At 41.2% G+C, this 17,609-nt stretch overlaps 1 protein-coding gene across 3 annotated transcripts in view; it reads right to left on the bottom strand.

The window, feature by feature from the left end:
- Window positions 1-17,609, bottom strand: part of tnrc6c1 (trinucleotide repeat containing adaptor 6C1) — a 61,452-nt gene that overhangs the window by 31,075 nt on the left and 12,768 nt on the right. For 2 of the 3 annotated variants that reach the window (XM_042505433.1, XM_042505434.1), the window contains exons 3-4: window positions 17,291-17,312; window positions 2,037-2,390 (exon numbers count right to left, since the gene is read on the bottom strand). In XM_042505433.1, coding sequence (XP_042361367.1) covers window positions 2,037-2,390; window positions 17,291-17,312 — 376 coding nt within the window. Of the gene's footprint in view, window positions 1-208; window positions 360-2,036; window positions 2,391-17,290; window positions 17,313-17,609 lie in introns of those variants that run through there. The other variant, XM_042505436.1, reaches the window with a different exon arrangement.

Raw genomic sequence — 17,609 nt, 5'->3', positions numbered from 1 at the left:
TCCTGTGCAAAACTTCCCTGTGCACCAATTCAGCGTGCAGTCTCCGTAGAGGTATACATACGAAAATCTCTCACTGGACTCTCTGAGTCTGGAGGGTCCTCCTGTCTGTCTGTCCAAATGTAATCAGTCAGTTCAAAGTCGCTCAGGGAGCAAAAGCAGAGCAGAGCAGGCCTGCCAGCAAGGGGCGGAGAGAAGCAGCAGCTTTTACCGTAAGCCATGAGTCACTTCAGCCCACAGTACTGGACCTCTGCCATGCTCGCTCTCTCCGTCTTTCTTTCTTTCTTCCTTTCTTTCCTTCTCACTCAGTCTTTCTATCAGTGCCAGGTCAGGCCCACTGAGGCGCTCGGCCAACTAGCTCTCTCCATACGGCTCCTCCTCCAAAGACAGGAAATACTGTAGGGCTGGTCAGCAACGCTCGACCAGAGTGGGAGGATGATGATGATGAGAGGGAAGAGGAGGAGGAGGAGGAGGAGGAAGAAAAGAGGACAGGGTAAACATCTCATCACCATGGCGATAGAGCTGCATTCAAACAGCATCAGAGAGGTTGGAAGATGCTCAGACGCACTCATGGTAAAAATCTGTTTTCCTTCCCAGACAATGAAAAGTGCCAAGCGCCCTAAAAAGAATTTTCAACATCATCATCTTCAAAGAGCATGTTACTTTATAAAGACAGAAAGGACCTTTACCACTTGGAAAAACATAAGAACCGGGTTTAGTGTGACATGCAGAGCCACAGGAAGGAAAACAAACACATAGAGAGTTAGCCAGCTGTGTTTACTCTCTATCCCCTACCCCTGTATTCCTCTATCCCCATTTCAAATTCCCAGCCAGGCAGAGGCAGAGTAAAAATAAACAGCAGCACCTGTGATGCAAACACCCTCCAAATGCTCTACAGGTGCATCACTCTTGGGCAAAGCTGATATAAGTCAAACAGCTGTCAGAATGGGCGGTAAATGAAAATGGAAACATCATCCGTACAAATACCCCCATGTGAGACTTTTGCTATGTAGCTGTGCTGATAACAAATGTCTTATTAAAGCTTGTAGAGGCTGCTTGTAGGCAGCGTGTAGAGCCTGCCCAACTTGTGCTGGGCAATTAATCAAGTTTTTATTTTCAATTACTATTTTGGCTTCCAACGATTATGAAAACAAGACAATTGCGACAATATAATTATTGTGCCACATTACATTTCAAAATGATGCTCCTGTTCTGTCCTGCAAACTGGGGACTTTCTTGCTAGATTTAGCAACTTTTAAGATCTCTAAAAAGTGAATACTGACAAATGTAGCAACTTATTCAGGTAAGAAATGTAGTCAAATGTAAGATATATTTTTCCATGCATGCTGCTTAGAATAATTACAGTCCATCACTCTTCTGCAAACAGTGCCGGGTCTCTTCCTCCCCTTTTCCACTGTGTTTATACTATTATTATATTTATTAGGCCATTCGTGGTGCCCAGGGAATGATTCCTAAACATTTTGACTACATTTCTTACCTGAATAAGTTACTACATTCATAGTTCATCATTAAAAAGCTATCTAAAAAAAAAAAAAAGAGTTATGAGTCGCAGGGTGGATAATTGATAAGTGAATCCAATCAAAGCTGATCAAAGTGATGGATAAGAGGAGGAGCTATTTGTGAGTGAAGGCAAACTGTAAGACCCAGTGCAATGACATAAGTTTCACAATCACTGCGCTTGACGTTGTACTGCTCCGTCTCTCCCCAGAGTACGCTCTGGGCTGCGCAAGTGTGGTGCAATGAATAACCAAATGGTAAATATATTCCAATAGTGCCCCTAATGAAATGAAAAATTTAAACTGATTTGTGGCGACAGATGTTTTAATCATGGCGGGCTGTCACAACATATAAATGTGTGGGAAACATGCGTGATGTTTCCTAAGTCAATGAGTAATGTGTTAAATAATTGTGATCCCAATATTGACCACAATAACTGTAATCATGCATTCCCTTTAAAACCTTTTGCATAAAAAAAGGAGTAAGAGATAGTGACTGGCCCACAGAGTGTCTTGGCTGACCTGTAGGCTGGCTGGCTGTGGAGGAAGAGGAGCAGGAGGGAGAGGAGTGTATGGCTACTGCTGCTGCAGGTTCAGTAGTGGTGGGACGTCCCGTGGTGGTGAGAGGCAGAGTCCCAGAGGGAAGAGGCTGGCCCCTCTTCAATAGCTGCTTGTGCTCCTGCTGGCGGAAGCGTGGGGGCACCTCTCTTGGCGGGTAGCGCTGCTGGAGCGGAGTCTGGGGCTGCTGTGCTGTCTGCGGCTGACCTCCAGAGGGGGCGCGCTTGCCATTGCCACTGCTTGGGGGTACAGACGGGACGGCACTGGGGTTGACGGGGGGAAGAGGAGGGGTGGGGTCGAGCTTGGCAGAGTCTGGCACTGTAACGGAGGGAGGGTGGTTGGGGTACAGGTAATGAGAGAGCAGAAATGCAGGGATGAGGGAGGTGAAGGAGCATTAGGACAAGCAGAGCTGTTGAGCGCACACTAGTGCCTTCACAATAATAGGCTGATTAAGCAAAAAAAAATGATGGATTTACCATAATTTTTAACATTTTTAGATCAATTTAAAAAAACTTTTATTTTAGAATTGCTCTTCAAAGATTTCACTTATGTTTTATGACATTTTTACTCATCTAATCCTTTTTTAATATATACCGTATGTATGGCTTTTAGTTCATGTCATTCTCTCAATGTATTGACGTGTTTTGTTTTAATTGTAAAACACTTTGTAACTGTGTTTTGAAAAGTGCTATAGAAGTAAAATTCTTATTATCATTTAAAGGTGAAAAAACAGCCCAAAAAACAATAGATTACTGTAAGTTGCTGCGCTACCACACATACAATATAAAACCAATCATCAGTGTAGATCCAGTCTTTTCTAAAAGCTGCTGTGGCTGAGAATTTCCTCCACTGCCTCTTTTTAAAGCCACGGTCACTTTTGGATGAGGTTCATAATGTTAAATTCAGAAAGGCAAAAGAGGAGAAATGCACAAGCTTTGCTGTCCCTTCTGGCTGAAGCTCGATTCTCAGCAGCGGTCAGTCTAAACACATGGCTGCTCTTTGGAAAACCAAAGAACTGTAATAATCTCAGGGTGGTACTGTAATAAACCTTCAGCCTTTGGGGATGCCAAGACACACAACTCTCACGGTCTGCCACGGTGCCTTGGCACAGATTAGAAGTGTTGAAGAGGTCAAGTACCAGATAATGGACTAAGATCTGCCTGCTGCATTATTGTGGGCTACTGTCTCCATCAGGACAGTACTGTAAAGAGTGCTCAGCCCCATCAACATAAGCTATTCATGGTTTGTGGCAGGTTATGGCCCCTGAAATCATCACCTGACTACCAAAGCTGTTAGTTATTAACTTCTCGTGTGGTTGCTTAAGCAAAGTGCCCATATCCCACTGGCTTTAGTTACCATTAACAACAGTGTGATTTTCTCTCTCTCTTTCACTCACACTCTCACACACACACACACACACACACACACACACACACACACACACACACATTCTTAGACATACAATTTTTGCCACTTGGGGGGAGCAAACACAAGTTTTGAACACAACACTGACATAGCTAACTTGTAAGGGCCCTGACACACCAAGCCGATGGTCGGCTGTTGGTCAATGTTGGGCCACCGTGAGTGTCTTTCGCCCTAGTTTTTGTAGCATGTCCTGCAGCATTAACGCTAGTTAGCCATGGTACGCTGTTTTCGGCAGATACATGTTCAGCTAAGTGTATGAGAAGAGAAACAAAGTGAGGAGAATAAACAAACAAAGTCAAGACGGCTGAGATTGAAACAAATTTGTTCTATCAGGTAAGTTTTTTTAAACCATAGAGCTCTTTAGTAGAAACAATTCAGGATTGTTTGTGCTACTGTTCACTAGTGCACAGCAAATATTATTTGTTCTTTTAACATCAGGTTGTGTTGTTAATGTGATAACTAGCTAACTAGTGTCTTGAACCTGTCCTGCTGGTCTTTCTGTTTCACTTTTTGAATGATACAGACTGCCGCCGCCTGCTGGTATGGAGAGTTATTTCCTCTCATGCAGATGCAGAACGTGCATGCTAGTTGGTCGTTGGCTGTAGTCTTTGCGGTACTTAAGTGCAACTTCTTGGCCAAAACACAGACCGCAGGAGGCCATGCAACAGTAAATCTTCATCGCCACTAGTTCTTGGATGTCAGTTTGGTGTGCCTGGGCCAAGACTTGCAAACAGCTGCTTCTTTACACACCCAGCAGTTACAAAGCACTTTATAGGTCAATATGAGTTGTTTCTGGCCACCTAAGCAATGTACTCCAATATTCGATCTCTTTTGGCTCTGCTTTTGGTCTCCACCAACTCCTGAGAGAAACATGTGGCTCTTTTAGCAGCTCCACTATGTTTGCCACTTTTTTTTTGTTTTTGCTGAAAAAAGCTGCCTCCTGTGGCCAAAAACAATGGTACAAGACCAGTTAGAGTAATATAATATTATTTCAGTGTTTAAGCCAACAAAAAGTGCTGCTCATTTTATGTGTGGTTTTCAACATAAAACTTGGCAAAATGTCATCAGTGCATGTGTGAGTACTTTTTGGACATTTTCAGCTCATTTTAAAAATACCGCGGTAATACTGACAGCTGTGATAATTTTGGTCATGATGTAAAATTTTCATACTTTTTCATCTCTACTCCACATTGAAAGCTGCATGCCGTAAACAATAAATGTCATTTCCTTTATAAACAATGCGTCAAAAAAAGCCAAAGCTGTTAAGTGTGAAGTCCTCAGCAGGCTAATAAACTGTAGCTGAATGTGGAAGTGTAAGGTTAGAGGTCACCACTAAGTCAAACAGGATGAACGGCTCGGGGTCACAGAGCTGCTGCTGGGTGAGATGCATCATGGGACACAAAGCACACCGGATAATCACCTCAGAACATTTCATTACATAATAGAATAAGCTGGTAAACTAGAATGTAAACAGGATGGAAAAAAATGCGTTTAAAACCTACAAATACTGCACAAGAACAAAACCTAACATCAGCTGACGGGACATAATGTGCACTCAGCCAAGATGGTATTTGGAGTTCTTGTTGTTAATAAAATACAGGAGGAGGAAAGAAGAGATAAAAACCTTGTCAAGGCAGAAACCAAAAGAAAAAGAAAAATCTTTGCGTGGCCTAAATGAGTTACAAAGAGCAGCGCTTCGCCACTGGCTGCCGTCCCGAGTGTGCAGTGAAGCAATGAATAACTCGCACACATGCGGCCAACCCCGACACACACAAAAACAAAGAGTTATGTAATGCTGAGGCCCACACTGAGGGGAGAGGACAGGATGGTGTTGTGGAATATACATTCACACAGCCCTGACAGACATGTTCGCTCACATGTAACAACCAATTACTTCTCATTTTGCTGTGTATGTTTGTGTCAGTCATGCATGTGTGTGGGGGGAGTTTCCTATGTAATTTTTGCCCCCAGTACCGCAACCCCTCTATAAGCTGCAACCGTCTGCATGGTCTGATCCAGTTTCACTTGCATCTGTCTGCGTGTCTCCCTCGCCCTGCAGCTCAGGAATCAGGGGGGAAGCTCTAGAGCTGGAGCTCGCCTCTCATCGGATTTCTCTACATCTGCTCCATTTCCTCTCCGCTCTGGTGCTTCATCCCTCCCCACCTTCCAGTACTCTCCTCTCCCTTTCTCCTCCATTCACTGTGATCTACTATTATCCTCTTGTCACTATTACTCTAATAGGGGCGGCAGATAATTCCCGGCCAATTCTCCCCGCTGATTTTACGAGGTGATTTCCTCTTTAAAAACAGAGGACTTTGTGGTTGTGCCACAATGTGTAATAATAGTTATGAAGGCGATCGTTATGCAGTTGGGACTCTCTGATGTGTGACGTAGATTCTTCTGGAAGCTGGGGGAAGGGGGAAGCTGGCTGGCTGCTCTGTCAGCCAATCAGAGGGAGGGAGAGCGAAAGAGAGAGCTGACGTACAGGAGGAAGGGAAGGAGGCAGAGCAGGGAGGGTAAGTGATGAAGAGAATGGTGTGTGTGTGTGTGTGTGTGTGTGTGTGTGTGTGTGTGTGTGTGTGTAAGACAGTCTCCACCCCCTTGTGTGCTCCACTGTAAGCTTGAGTCTCACTGCCTGAAACCAGCTCGGCTCTAAATCCGCTTAAAATTAGAACACTATTTTCCTATAGTGTGCCACACTGCTCTGAATACGACTTCTTCCGACAATGGCACGAGTGCTTAACATTTAGTGACTGACGCAGCAAAGCAAAAAACTGTTCTAACGAATGCGACTGTGTCATAGATTAAATCTGGTAACAAAGGAGATCAGGAGATATAAACAGACAAGTAAACATCACTGGCATAAGGTGGGGCTTATCAAGCATGAATCTCACAAGGCAGTGCTTTGCAGAAAAAAAATGATATACAGTAAGAAGAGATCTAAGTCACTTGTTCTGACAGCCTATTTGCAAAAACACAGTCCTCAGCTGTGCGAGTGCACAGGAGAATTCCCAGTTCATCAAAGATGCACATCAAACTGTGGCCTTGGGGCTGTTTGCGCTTCATGTAGAGGAAGAAATTCCATTTTCCACTTTAAAGGGGTCTTAATTTTATGACAGAAAAAATGATAGCATGTTACCCTGACTGTTAAAGACCTAGAGGTTTGGGAGAGGGATAGGAGGTTGTCTGGGAAGATATCAGAGAGTTGATGGAAAAGGTGGGGAAAAAGGAGAGGGTGGAGAGCATTGATGTTCCCTCCTGTCTGCCTCTCAGGGGAAACTACAAAAACAAGCCACATGACCTTGAAGATAAAGGATCCTTCTGTGTGAGAGCTTTATGAGCGGAGGTCCAACTGTTCAGGACCAAGATCCTCATATTTTCACAAGAAAGACTAGCCCATACACATACCATGTAAAGCACTGGTTCATTTCAGTCACATGCCTCACATTGACCTGTTGCAAAACAATTGCAGTGATTTTCACAAGCGAAATACATGAATTTCATCACTGGGGGTGGGGGAAAACACAATACAGCTCGGTATCATGATATTTTGTGTGTCAATATTGTATCTATAAAAGGACACATTGTATTGATTTCTTTAGTATGTAATTTATGAATATTAAAATACAAACTATACTTTTGGTAGCCTGCCACATTAATAAAATTAGTCGATTTTTAAGTCAACTTGATACATTTTGTTGCAATCGAAAAATGATTGATGCAAGAAAAAAAAAGATATTGACAAATATTTCTTTTGGCGACATAATTTACAGCAGAAAATGGTAATAAGTTGCAACATATTGCATTGTATGTAATCGCAATACTCAGAATATTGTGATACCTTTAAATCACAATACTATTGTTATGTGACAAAAGTATCGGGATAATATGGTGATATAGGGATTCCCACCTCTACAAATGACACACTAATTGTATATGGGGTATCTAATATCAGCCGATATCACCACTGATTTAGGCCTGTCACAATAACTACTTTGATTGGGAGATGTATTGTTCCGGAAATAATTGGGATAAACATTAATATTTTGAGACTATTTTATGCCACTGATATCTGATAACAGCATTTAATGCAAGTATCAAAGAGCAAATATAACAGAAAAAAAGTGATGCCTCCTGCAGCTAATAGACAAGCTTAGCAAAGGCTTCAGGAGAACCCCAGTTACCTCCGTAACCTGACCAGTGTGCTTCAGTCGGCTCTCAGGATGGACGGCCTGGGGGCCATGCAGTTTGCAGGAGGTTTTATGGAGAGGATGAAGTTGTTGGAGGGTTAAATTACAAACGACAGACTTCTGGGCTTGATGCCAGGGGTTGAAAAGCTAACGACTATCAGGGATATGCCTCTTCCACTCCAAAGGTGCTGCTGCAGGCTACCTGTAAACTAACATTACGCTGCGTCGTCTATTGAAGTGTTATTATTTTTCTTTGGACTCGTGCAAGTAGGCGGGGAAAAAGAGGAAAAATTGCTGCACCCAAGTCTTATAACTGTCCAAAAAACCCTGCTACATATCCTGGCATAATATTGGCTAAAATGTTGTTAAAATTCTTACGTGGTTAAACACGCATGTAAACATAACGGGCAATATTGAGCTTAGCAAAATGATTAATGTCGTATCTATATATTGTACGATAAGTCGATAGCTGTTGTGAAGGGCCTACACTGATTATAAACTCAAGCTGCCTTAAATTTTTATGAACAACAAGACATTAAAACAGAGGACGCTGCTGAGCCAACAAAAGATGCTTCTCATACGAGCATTTATTTCAACATTTTCAACTGAGGAGGCATTTTCCTCTTGCTTGGGAAATTTTAATATTGTGCAGAGAGCATGCCATTTGACAAGCTTCTGCAGCTTCAAATGTGGACCTGAGTTAAAGTGCTTGAGAGATGGATCACTGCCGATTCCAATACAATCAGTCTACCTAGAGGTTTAATAATAGCACCGTGCTGACTTTGCTTTCCATTCAATGAAGTGCATCGCCCTGCTCTTAGGTGGGGTATACACAGATATGCCTGCAAAGGTTCAGTTTGTTAGTGATTATAAGCTTTCAGCAGCTGAGCTTTTAATCAGGAAAGTTATGGCCTGAATGGACCTTTTACAAACTACAAAAAGAACATCTTGTTCCTCTAAACCACATTGCTGTTGCTCAATGTCCAGTAGGATGCATGCCTCTACTCTAACAAGGTTCGCTGGCTTCTATCACACAAGAGTCCATTGTTTTACAGATGTGATCATTTGTCTAATAGAATGGCAGCGCGCACACAAATTCTGCATAAGCTAGAGTTGTAACAATTAGTCAATTAGTGATCAAAAATTACTTGGCAACTGTTTTGGTAATCAAATAATTACTTTAGTAATTTCTGAAGTCCAATATCCATTTGTGGGTTGGTATTTGATTTTCAATTTTGTGATTCTAATTTTTTTTTTTTAACAATAAAGAAATTATAAATAAACATGAAAGTCAATTTTCTCTGCGCATTCATTTATTTGTGATAGACCGCCATGATAAAACACATCTGCAACATACTGATTTTGGATTTTTGGAGCCAGACTGTTTATTCAAAGGGTTATTGGTTACTGGTATATACCTACCAATATACCAGTTATGCACTGCACCACATTCATGGAGCGCAGAGCTTAATCTGGACACAGACGGAGCAGCAGAGCGTTAAGCACAGTGAAAGTGAAACTAAAAGTTTGGTTCCGTCAATTTGATTTGAGCAACTGTGGATCGACGGATCATTTATCCACCCTGTGAATGACACTTCACAAACTGATTTTTGCATTTGGAGCCAATTATCATGGGCACTTATATAAGCCTATAATTTAAGAAAAATTCCAGAGCTCTTACTGAGTCATGTTCAGCACCCCCTCCCCCCGGGCCCAAAGCTTTTAACATTTGCTGTTGATTAGCCACCCCCAAAAAAGGGCAGCCCTACATTCCTACATTTTGACATTTTGTTGGCAAAACAATGAAACAATTTGGGGAAGATTTATCAATAATGAAAATAATCGTGTACCATAACAAAGCTCAACAAATAATAAAAACAGAGACGTAACAAAATTGCAATTCAGGAATCTGGATGATGCCGATTTAGTTACCCAGATTAAATAAAAACTGAAACAAAAACACAAAAAGGAATCTCTTTCTTGAGTAAAAATCTCTCTTTAATACATTCCCTCTCTTGAGCACACTGTATTTAGAGTGTATCTTATATCTGGTGTTGCTGCCAAAGTGTCATACTACACTACTGTAATTGAAGCAAAAAGGAAAACATGGAAATTACTAGATCCCTATCGGATGTCTATTTAAGAAGAGGCAGTAGGAAGAGTATCAGCGAATCACGAGCGAGGAAAGAAGGCATGTCTTAAGGGTTTCCATGTCATTCCTCCTGTGGGCTTTAAAATGTGAGCAGCGAGCCTCACAAGAGAGAAGATTAAAGGGCTTAATTAGAAGTGAATAAATATGACACTGTAGTTAAGAGGGAAAACCCTCCCTCGCTGCATCACATTCAGCACAGACAAAAATGCCATTTAAAAGCACTTGATGTCTGATAGCACAGCGTGAAGAACACAAGGCTAAATAGGTCACAGCATTTATCAGCTGGTAACTAGATATCTGAGTGGTGCAACATAATAGCACACCTGAGTGGTATAACATACTGCAAGTCAACACCAGTTACTCTCACCAGCGACAATCACGCTCATCTCTTAAAGTGTTTTTAGGACTAATCTCAACGTGCAGAAACATCACCACAAAATCAGGATGACAGACTAGAGGACGGTTTGTCTGTGTCTACTGCTCTCTTAAGACAAGTGGATGACAGAAAGCTTCTCCACACTCATCACTCCCGTGTCTCTGGCCCTTTGTGCCGACAGCTGCAGGTGGACCAGATTCCAGTCTGTTATGATTTAAAGGAAGTGAGGTGTGAATGAGAGTGGAACGTCCTGTCCTCCTGACCGGGGCAGCAACCGCTGGAGTCGACTGCAATATTGGCGTCATACAAAAACTGAAAGAGGCAGCAGTTTTTTTTTAAATGTCACACACACCTATACTGCACAAAGGTAAATGTGAGATTTGGTAATATTGTGTCTACCGCAGGAGCTATTTGGGGCACGCTATGTAGCAAATCAGTCAATTCTCACTAGAGACGCACGATTTTGGATTTTTTTTTTCAGATATCCGATATGCCGATATATAACAACAAATCTGGCACATAACCAATCCCATATCAATATTGCCTTTTTTCCCCACCTAATTTTAGTGATTGTGAAGTCTATTTTTTAGTGGAATTAACATTAACACCACCAGTAGATGGAGACATAAAATACAATGCTTTTCAGTGTGTAGTATTCATTCATTGTACGAAATAAAATAATTTTTTTTTTAAATATGTTGGAAATAATTTCATTAACTTTTTTTTCAACCAGCATTTGAAATTTTAAGCAGCAGAAAAGCAGAAGTTAGTGCACTTCAATATCCGTTCATCACAATTAATACGGCAATTTTGATATTCAACATTATCGCATATTTCCTCAAATCATGAGCTCCTAATTTTTAGACATCTTTTGTATAATCACAGATTTGCCTGTGTAAACATATTCTCTCTGCCATGACCATCATATTATCACTCCACATCACAGCTCCCTTCACAGAAATTCTCCATAAAACACCTTTTAATTCACAACTTATAATGCAGCTTAATGTAATATAAAGACACATTTCTGTACCATTAACCTCCATTTTTAGTAAAAAATTCAGGGGCATCGCACTAACTTAACTATCCAACATCTGTGTGGACCTTCAGATCAAACTGCACTTGAAAAGACAGAGAATAACTCATAAACTCATATTCGCAATTTATGGTTTACCACTCCACAACAGAAAAATCCAGCCGTTACTCCTGTTGCTCTTTAAAATGTGGTTTATCATCGCCGCTGCACTGCTGCATCCATTTAAGCCGCGCTCCTTGAGATGTAGAAGAGGCGTTGACGATGACAAGCAGCACACTGGTATAAATTCCCCCCTGATCACACCACAATTTATGACTCTCCAACACAAAGCGCTGGGCGTAATTAAGCGAATGTGAAACGGCAAATTAATCCGTTATGAAATTACTGCCATGACACTACTTTATAATAATGTTATCTTTTATTGCGCTATGTAAATTTGCGCCTTGATGTGTATGTATGTTGTGCCCTATCTTTTATAGTGATAAAAATGCACGGCGTGAACAGAGACACAATAGCTAATTAACCCTTAGAAATTAACTCCAGTACAGCTTGTTGATGGCAGAGGGCCGCTGCTGTGGTGACACATAGGAAATGACACGCTGCCTGGCACACATATAAAAGGTCTGTCTCTACTGCGGCACTGACCTATACTGAGTAAACAATAGCTATATGGGTTTTTATTTTCATGCAAGTTTTAAGTTTGAACATATTCAGGCATCCGTACATGTACGCAACATGTCATGGTGAGACAATTTTACATGTTACATGTTTATTTTAGGGTGCTTTTACACATGTAATTGAGTTCATTTGGTCCGGACCACGGAAAAAACAAACATTGTTGCCTTTTAGTTCTGGTCCGGTTTGTGTATACACCAGCTGTTTATTTCGGTTAAATGGACTGTTTGGTAACTGTCATCTTGAATCATCAGAAATTAAATTCTGGTTCCTGACAGGAGGTCCAGCTGCACTTTAATGTGCGTTATCTGTTTATCAATCTATTCTGGTGTTGTGCTGACCACAAAAATAAATAACTGATTAAGTGTAGAGACTGCTACTTGACCTCATTTCATGAATAATGAGTAACATGTTGAAAGACTATCGACTTGCTCAGACTGCCAGTCCAAATACGTTTATTGGAATATCCAGATTGTATCCAGACTGATTATTGGACGGTAAAAAAAATAAACAAATAAATAAATAAAATGCGATTCCGACATCTTCCAACAGATGTGACTCAGTCCCGCTGCTCTGGCCTCTCAAATCAGATTTCAAAGTATCTTTTGCATCACTTGCTACATAATACACAATGACAAGGTCAAATCCAGGGAGACAGCAAGGCTGAGCATAAGCCACGCTGCTAATAGCAGAGCACAAAAACATATAGAGCTAGGTATCGTTTAAAAAAATTTCGATACCAGTAACAATACCAGTACCCTTAAAGTGATACTGATACTCAATTTTTGAGTAGCAATCTAAAACTATATGAGTAAAACCATATGTGCGGGTTTGCACAAGCACACAATGTACATATGCTGCTGCTGTGTGCCTGTCATTGAAGGGGACTGGTGAAGTAAGAGTGTGTTTCTGTCTGTCTGTGTGTGTGTGTGTGTGTGTGTCTGAGAAGTGAGCCTGTAGAAGTAGCCTACAAAGGGCCCCCTCAGCTGTGCCGGCAAACAGGAAACTGGCGTGCATTCTCACAGTTTCACATGGCTCCGTCTGTTTCTTCTGCTCTCGCATGCCCTTTTCTAGCTTTCTCAAATCAACCAAAGGCACTGCGTTTTAGCAGCCGCCTCCCTACACTTTGCACAAATGTAACTACAACAACTCATGCCGTCTCTTTCCTCACAGCCCACCTTCTTCTTCTGCTCCCTTTTCCCTCCTGCTGGTCCCAGAGCGGGCCTCTCTGCTAGACTAGACAGGAGGTGGTGTAGTGTTACTATGGAGCTCGGGGTCTTCCTGGAGATCTCCTGTGTATGGATGCCTGTTTATGCAGCCTACGCGCTAGCCCTGTCCTCCTAATTAGTTCCCCGTGTACCCCTCATTAGTATCAGATATAATCTGTCTCTCTTAGTTACGAAGTCACTCATTATGTCATAAATGGGATTTTTTGACAATCTATTGTTTTTATGGTCTTTTTATGGTGAATGAGCCATTAGTTTACACTCATTAAAAGTGAAATAACAGTCACATATCTGGCATTGAAATAATACTAATTAACATTGTTTGATTTTAAATGAGCTCTAAGTTTTAAGAGATTCTACTGCATCTCTGAGTGAAATTTATTAGTGGTGAAACAATAATAGTGACATTTTTTCCAATTTAATTCACCGAACAATTCAACTATCTGGTTTGTAAATATATATATAAATATATATATATATACATTCCACAGCTGAAGCAAGATTATTATTATAGTAAGATTTAGGGCAATATCTTAGCAGAAATGGATCATAATATAACAAAGTTTGTTTTATTTAGTTTAAAATCACCTAAAATAAGAATTGCCGTGTTTTCATTACCTTACAGTGAGCCATTTATAGCTACACAGCAGCGGGTCATCACCCACAGAGTCTGCCATGCTGCACTGCCATGTTTATACAGTAGCCCAGAATGGACAAAACAAACACTGACTCTAGATATGGCCATTTGTGTTTTGGCGTTGGCCAACGTAGTTAACAGCCCCTTTGAGAACTTCCTAAAAGCATCTGAAAAACACTGAATTTTAATGTGAAATTGCTATTTTCTTGCTTGCTAACTTCAGGGCTAACTTCTGTTACTTTAATCAGCAGCTGGCGAGCTAGACATGGGAACATGACGTATTGGGTCTTAAATATTTGTAGCATTTATTCTCTGACAAACAGCCTCAACTGTTTGACATATCACACAGCCGCGTTTCACTTCATACTCTCTGCTCTGCTCCCTGCAGCATCAATATCATCATCACCGCCACATACGTTTGCTCGTGCTTGTAGTCACTCATGCTCTCTCTCACGGCTCACACTGTCTGGATCCAAAATGAGACAGTGAAGTTTCAAATCGTGCTGAAACTTCAGTTTGGACTTTTGTGGGACGGGCAGAGCACTAGGAAAAGGTGCGCTTGATTTACAAAATAAAAGACTAAATGGGAGCAACATTGTTGACCTCATCATGCTTTATCTTGTTTTGAAAATTGAGGGAAGCCAAAATCATAATGGAAATTGATTAATTGCACAGCTCTACCTCTAGGTGCCGCTAAATCCCCCTAAATCTAAAACACTGTTCCTTAAAAAACTAAAACTGAGTGTGACAAAACATTTCAGTCGACTGTAATAAAAATAGAAATAACTGAAAGAATATTGTATACTTAAAAAATTGACTTAAATAAAAAATATACAGGAAATATCTTTTAGTTTGAGTTCTTTTATATCAATTTTGTCAAATTTGTCAACAAAACATGAGGAGGCTTCGGTGCAGATGTTCACATGGACAGGGATGCATACATGAACATGTGAGTCACCCGCCTTCACAGAGTGTTGTTTTTGTTTTATAAAACCTATCCTGACCTTCTCAAATCTTGCCCCTGACAAATACAATAAAAGCACAGTGGTATCCAAAAACCACTGAAGGCAGGTGTTAAAAACACAAAAAAGGTCCACACACTCTAGCTCCCTTAAGTGACATTTCCCACTAATGCTCATCTTCAAACTACTATTACGAGGAAGAGCATTAGCTCGAAACGTCACGATTTGCTAATAAACTGCACTTCAGGGAGCGACAGTGTGCAGACTTTTCACTGAGACAGTGACAGACATACACACTGACCTACAACTGCTATGCAGTGATTTAAGCACATGCACTTTATATCGTATAATGCCAAAATTCAAATGTGTCTTAATGTTTTAAATTTAGCTTTCATTTAACCTTTTATTTTGTTTGTGTACAGCTGCCAGCCTTAAAGTAACCAAACATAATTCCATTGTACATCTACAATGACAGAGTTTTATGTCTTATGACAAACACGATGAATATCGGAGTGCATAAATAGGTACAATATGCTAAAAAGTCAAACGTGACATTTAAGGGGTTGAAGACCACAGTAAAATGAGGTCATGGCACGTTGCCGTTACGAGCAGCAGCCAAGAAAATAATTGTGCACATCACAGCCTAGTTTGAAGACGGGGAGAAAGACTAGTATATAGGTCAATTTGTGGATGCTGTGAAACAACACAAAGTAGATAAGAGACAAAGAGAATACTAACACAGCCAACCCAGATCACATTCATTAGTGCAGCAAACTGTGAGGGGCTGAAAGTGACTCACACAAGAGGAGTAAGGAGTGGGAGGGGGCACCCCTGTGACATTACAGTCTCATTATCTCATCCTTCAGGGACAGAGCGGGAGGTCAAGTCACTGACCCTTGACTATAGAGTTCACAGTCGCATGCACCCACATGAGAAAAACGTACTCCTTTTCACTGATCTAAACAAAATTGGCTTCCAAACGCATTTGTCTCAACACTGCTTTGGGCACAAAAAACACTAAGACACTCACACTGTAATTAGGTGGACATTCTCTTGCCGCCATTAAGGCCACGCTGCCAAAGTCTGCCACAAGTTCTAATCAGATTTCACACTGCCCATCCCCTGCGAGACATTAAGTCCCTTTCCCATCTGCCAGCTCATCTCAACCAGGAGATCTGATCCTGGGCTAACTAACTGACTGTCCAACACTGTCTACCCGCCTCTCTCTGGTCATTAAGAAGTCTGGCGTGGAGAGCGGGTCTGCAGCTGCCACAGCACGAGTTCAAAACCTGCAAGCTAAGCACTCTCTTCCCTTCAGAAGTCACCTTTCAGTCAACTTAAAACACCTCTCTTTTTTTGTTTTGTGGCTATTTTGCTCCGTTTTCTTCTCCTCTGAGATTTGTTCTCACCTCTACCCTCCTAAGTATGCCCGAGGAGCCCATGGGGAGGCCTGAGGAGCAGCTGCAGCATCCCCATGCTCCTTATTAGTCTTGCATAGGCACCTGGCCTCCATTTTGGCTCAGGTAGTATGGACCACCTGGCTGCTGCTGATGTTTTCAGTTAAAAATGTTTTACTATAGTAACAGCTAATGCTTCATGTCCAAATTGCACAGCAGTGAACAGAGGGCAAGTTGAGGCTCTGAGGCAAAAACGCAATCTTGCACAGGAATTATCTATCTAATTAGGAGGATACACAGTTTCTAACACCCACATTATAAGTTTTTCCTACTGTTTGAAAACATCATCACAAATTTAGTGCAAGGATCATTGCAAACAAACCTGGCAGAGAGCAATTTTGCCTGCACTGAAAAACATTATCTCATGTTAGGGTTGGGTATCCTTTATAAACTTGTGATACATTCTCAAACACCAACACCTTTAAAGTAATAACAATACCATCAAAGTACTTCATTTGATAACACAGCGCCTTTGTTGTGAAAGTTTTGCAGGGCTGTGTTGTTGACGATGCAGTGTTTTGCACAGCTCTATAAATGAATGGAGTATCGGCTTTTAATTGTGGAAATACAGTATTCATGGCGGCAGGCAGCTCTACAGCAGCAGCTGCGTGAGCATCACCATCACATGCTGTTTAAGCAGGCGCTGTGGTTCGGGTGTTATTGTTTTTCCAAGTTTTTCATGAAATGATTGCTATGCATTTATTTTTGTTTAAAGAAATGACTAATGAATCTACCTTCTACCTTCCTCTACCTTTATCATACACCAAATGTTTTTAGTATAGCCATACTTTCCACACAACACACAAATAGTCTTTTTTTTTCTAGATCTGGGTACAAAAATGGGTATTGTTTGACTGGAAACGTTTCGATACTGCTTGGTATTGGGTTATTTCAGTAAATGTAGGTATTCAGTACTGATCTTCAGCCCTATTGAATGTGCAGCATGTTGGAACACAAAGCAAACAAAGATGCACACTTGTAGGCAAAAAAACAACACTTAAAATTCTTAGGTACCCATTTCATACAGGTTGCAGAAAGAATACAATGAATTAACAAGTTTAATACAATAAGCCACAACTCACCTTTGGTTATCGGTTCTGTGGCCTGAAAAAAAAGAGAAAACAAACATTAACAATCGAAAAAAACTTCTAATAAAGGAAAAAGCATCTTTTTATAAGTGAAAGTCATGGGCCTAAATGTTAATGTGCCATAAACATCTCAGTCGCAGTGGCTGGCTCTCCAGCTGCACGACAGTGTTGGAGCGACTAGCCAGGGCAATCGGAACAAAATGTTCAGGGGCTGGTTTTGCTCATCTATTGAAATGCTAAAACGTTCATGTTCATTCCTGCTGCTCGACAGGGTGAGGGGGTTCATTGGGCTTGTGGCTGGAGAGGGAGTAAA

This window comes from Plectropomus leopardus, chromosome 17 (assembly GCF_008729295.1).
Source record: "Plectropomus leopardus isolate mb chromosome 17, YSFRI_Pleo_2.0, whole genome shotgun sequence".
Lineage (NCBI taxonomy): Eukaryota > Metazoa > Chordata > Actinopteri > Perciformes > Serranidae > Plectropomus > Plectropomus leopardus.
This window is presented reverse-complemented; position numbering and strand designations above follow the sequence as displayed.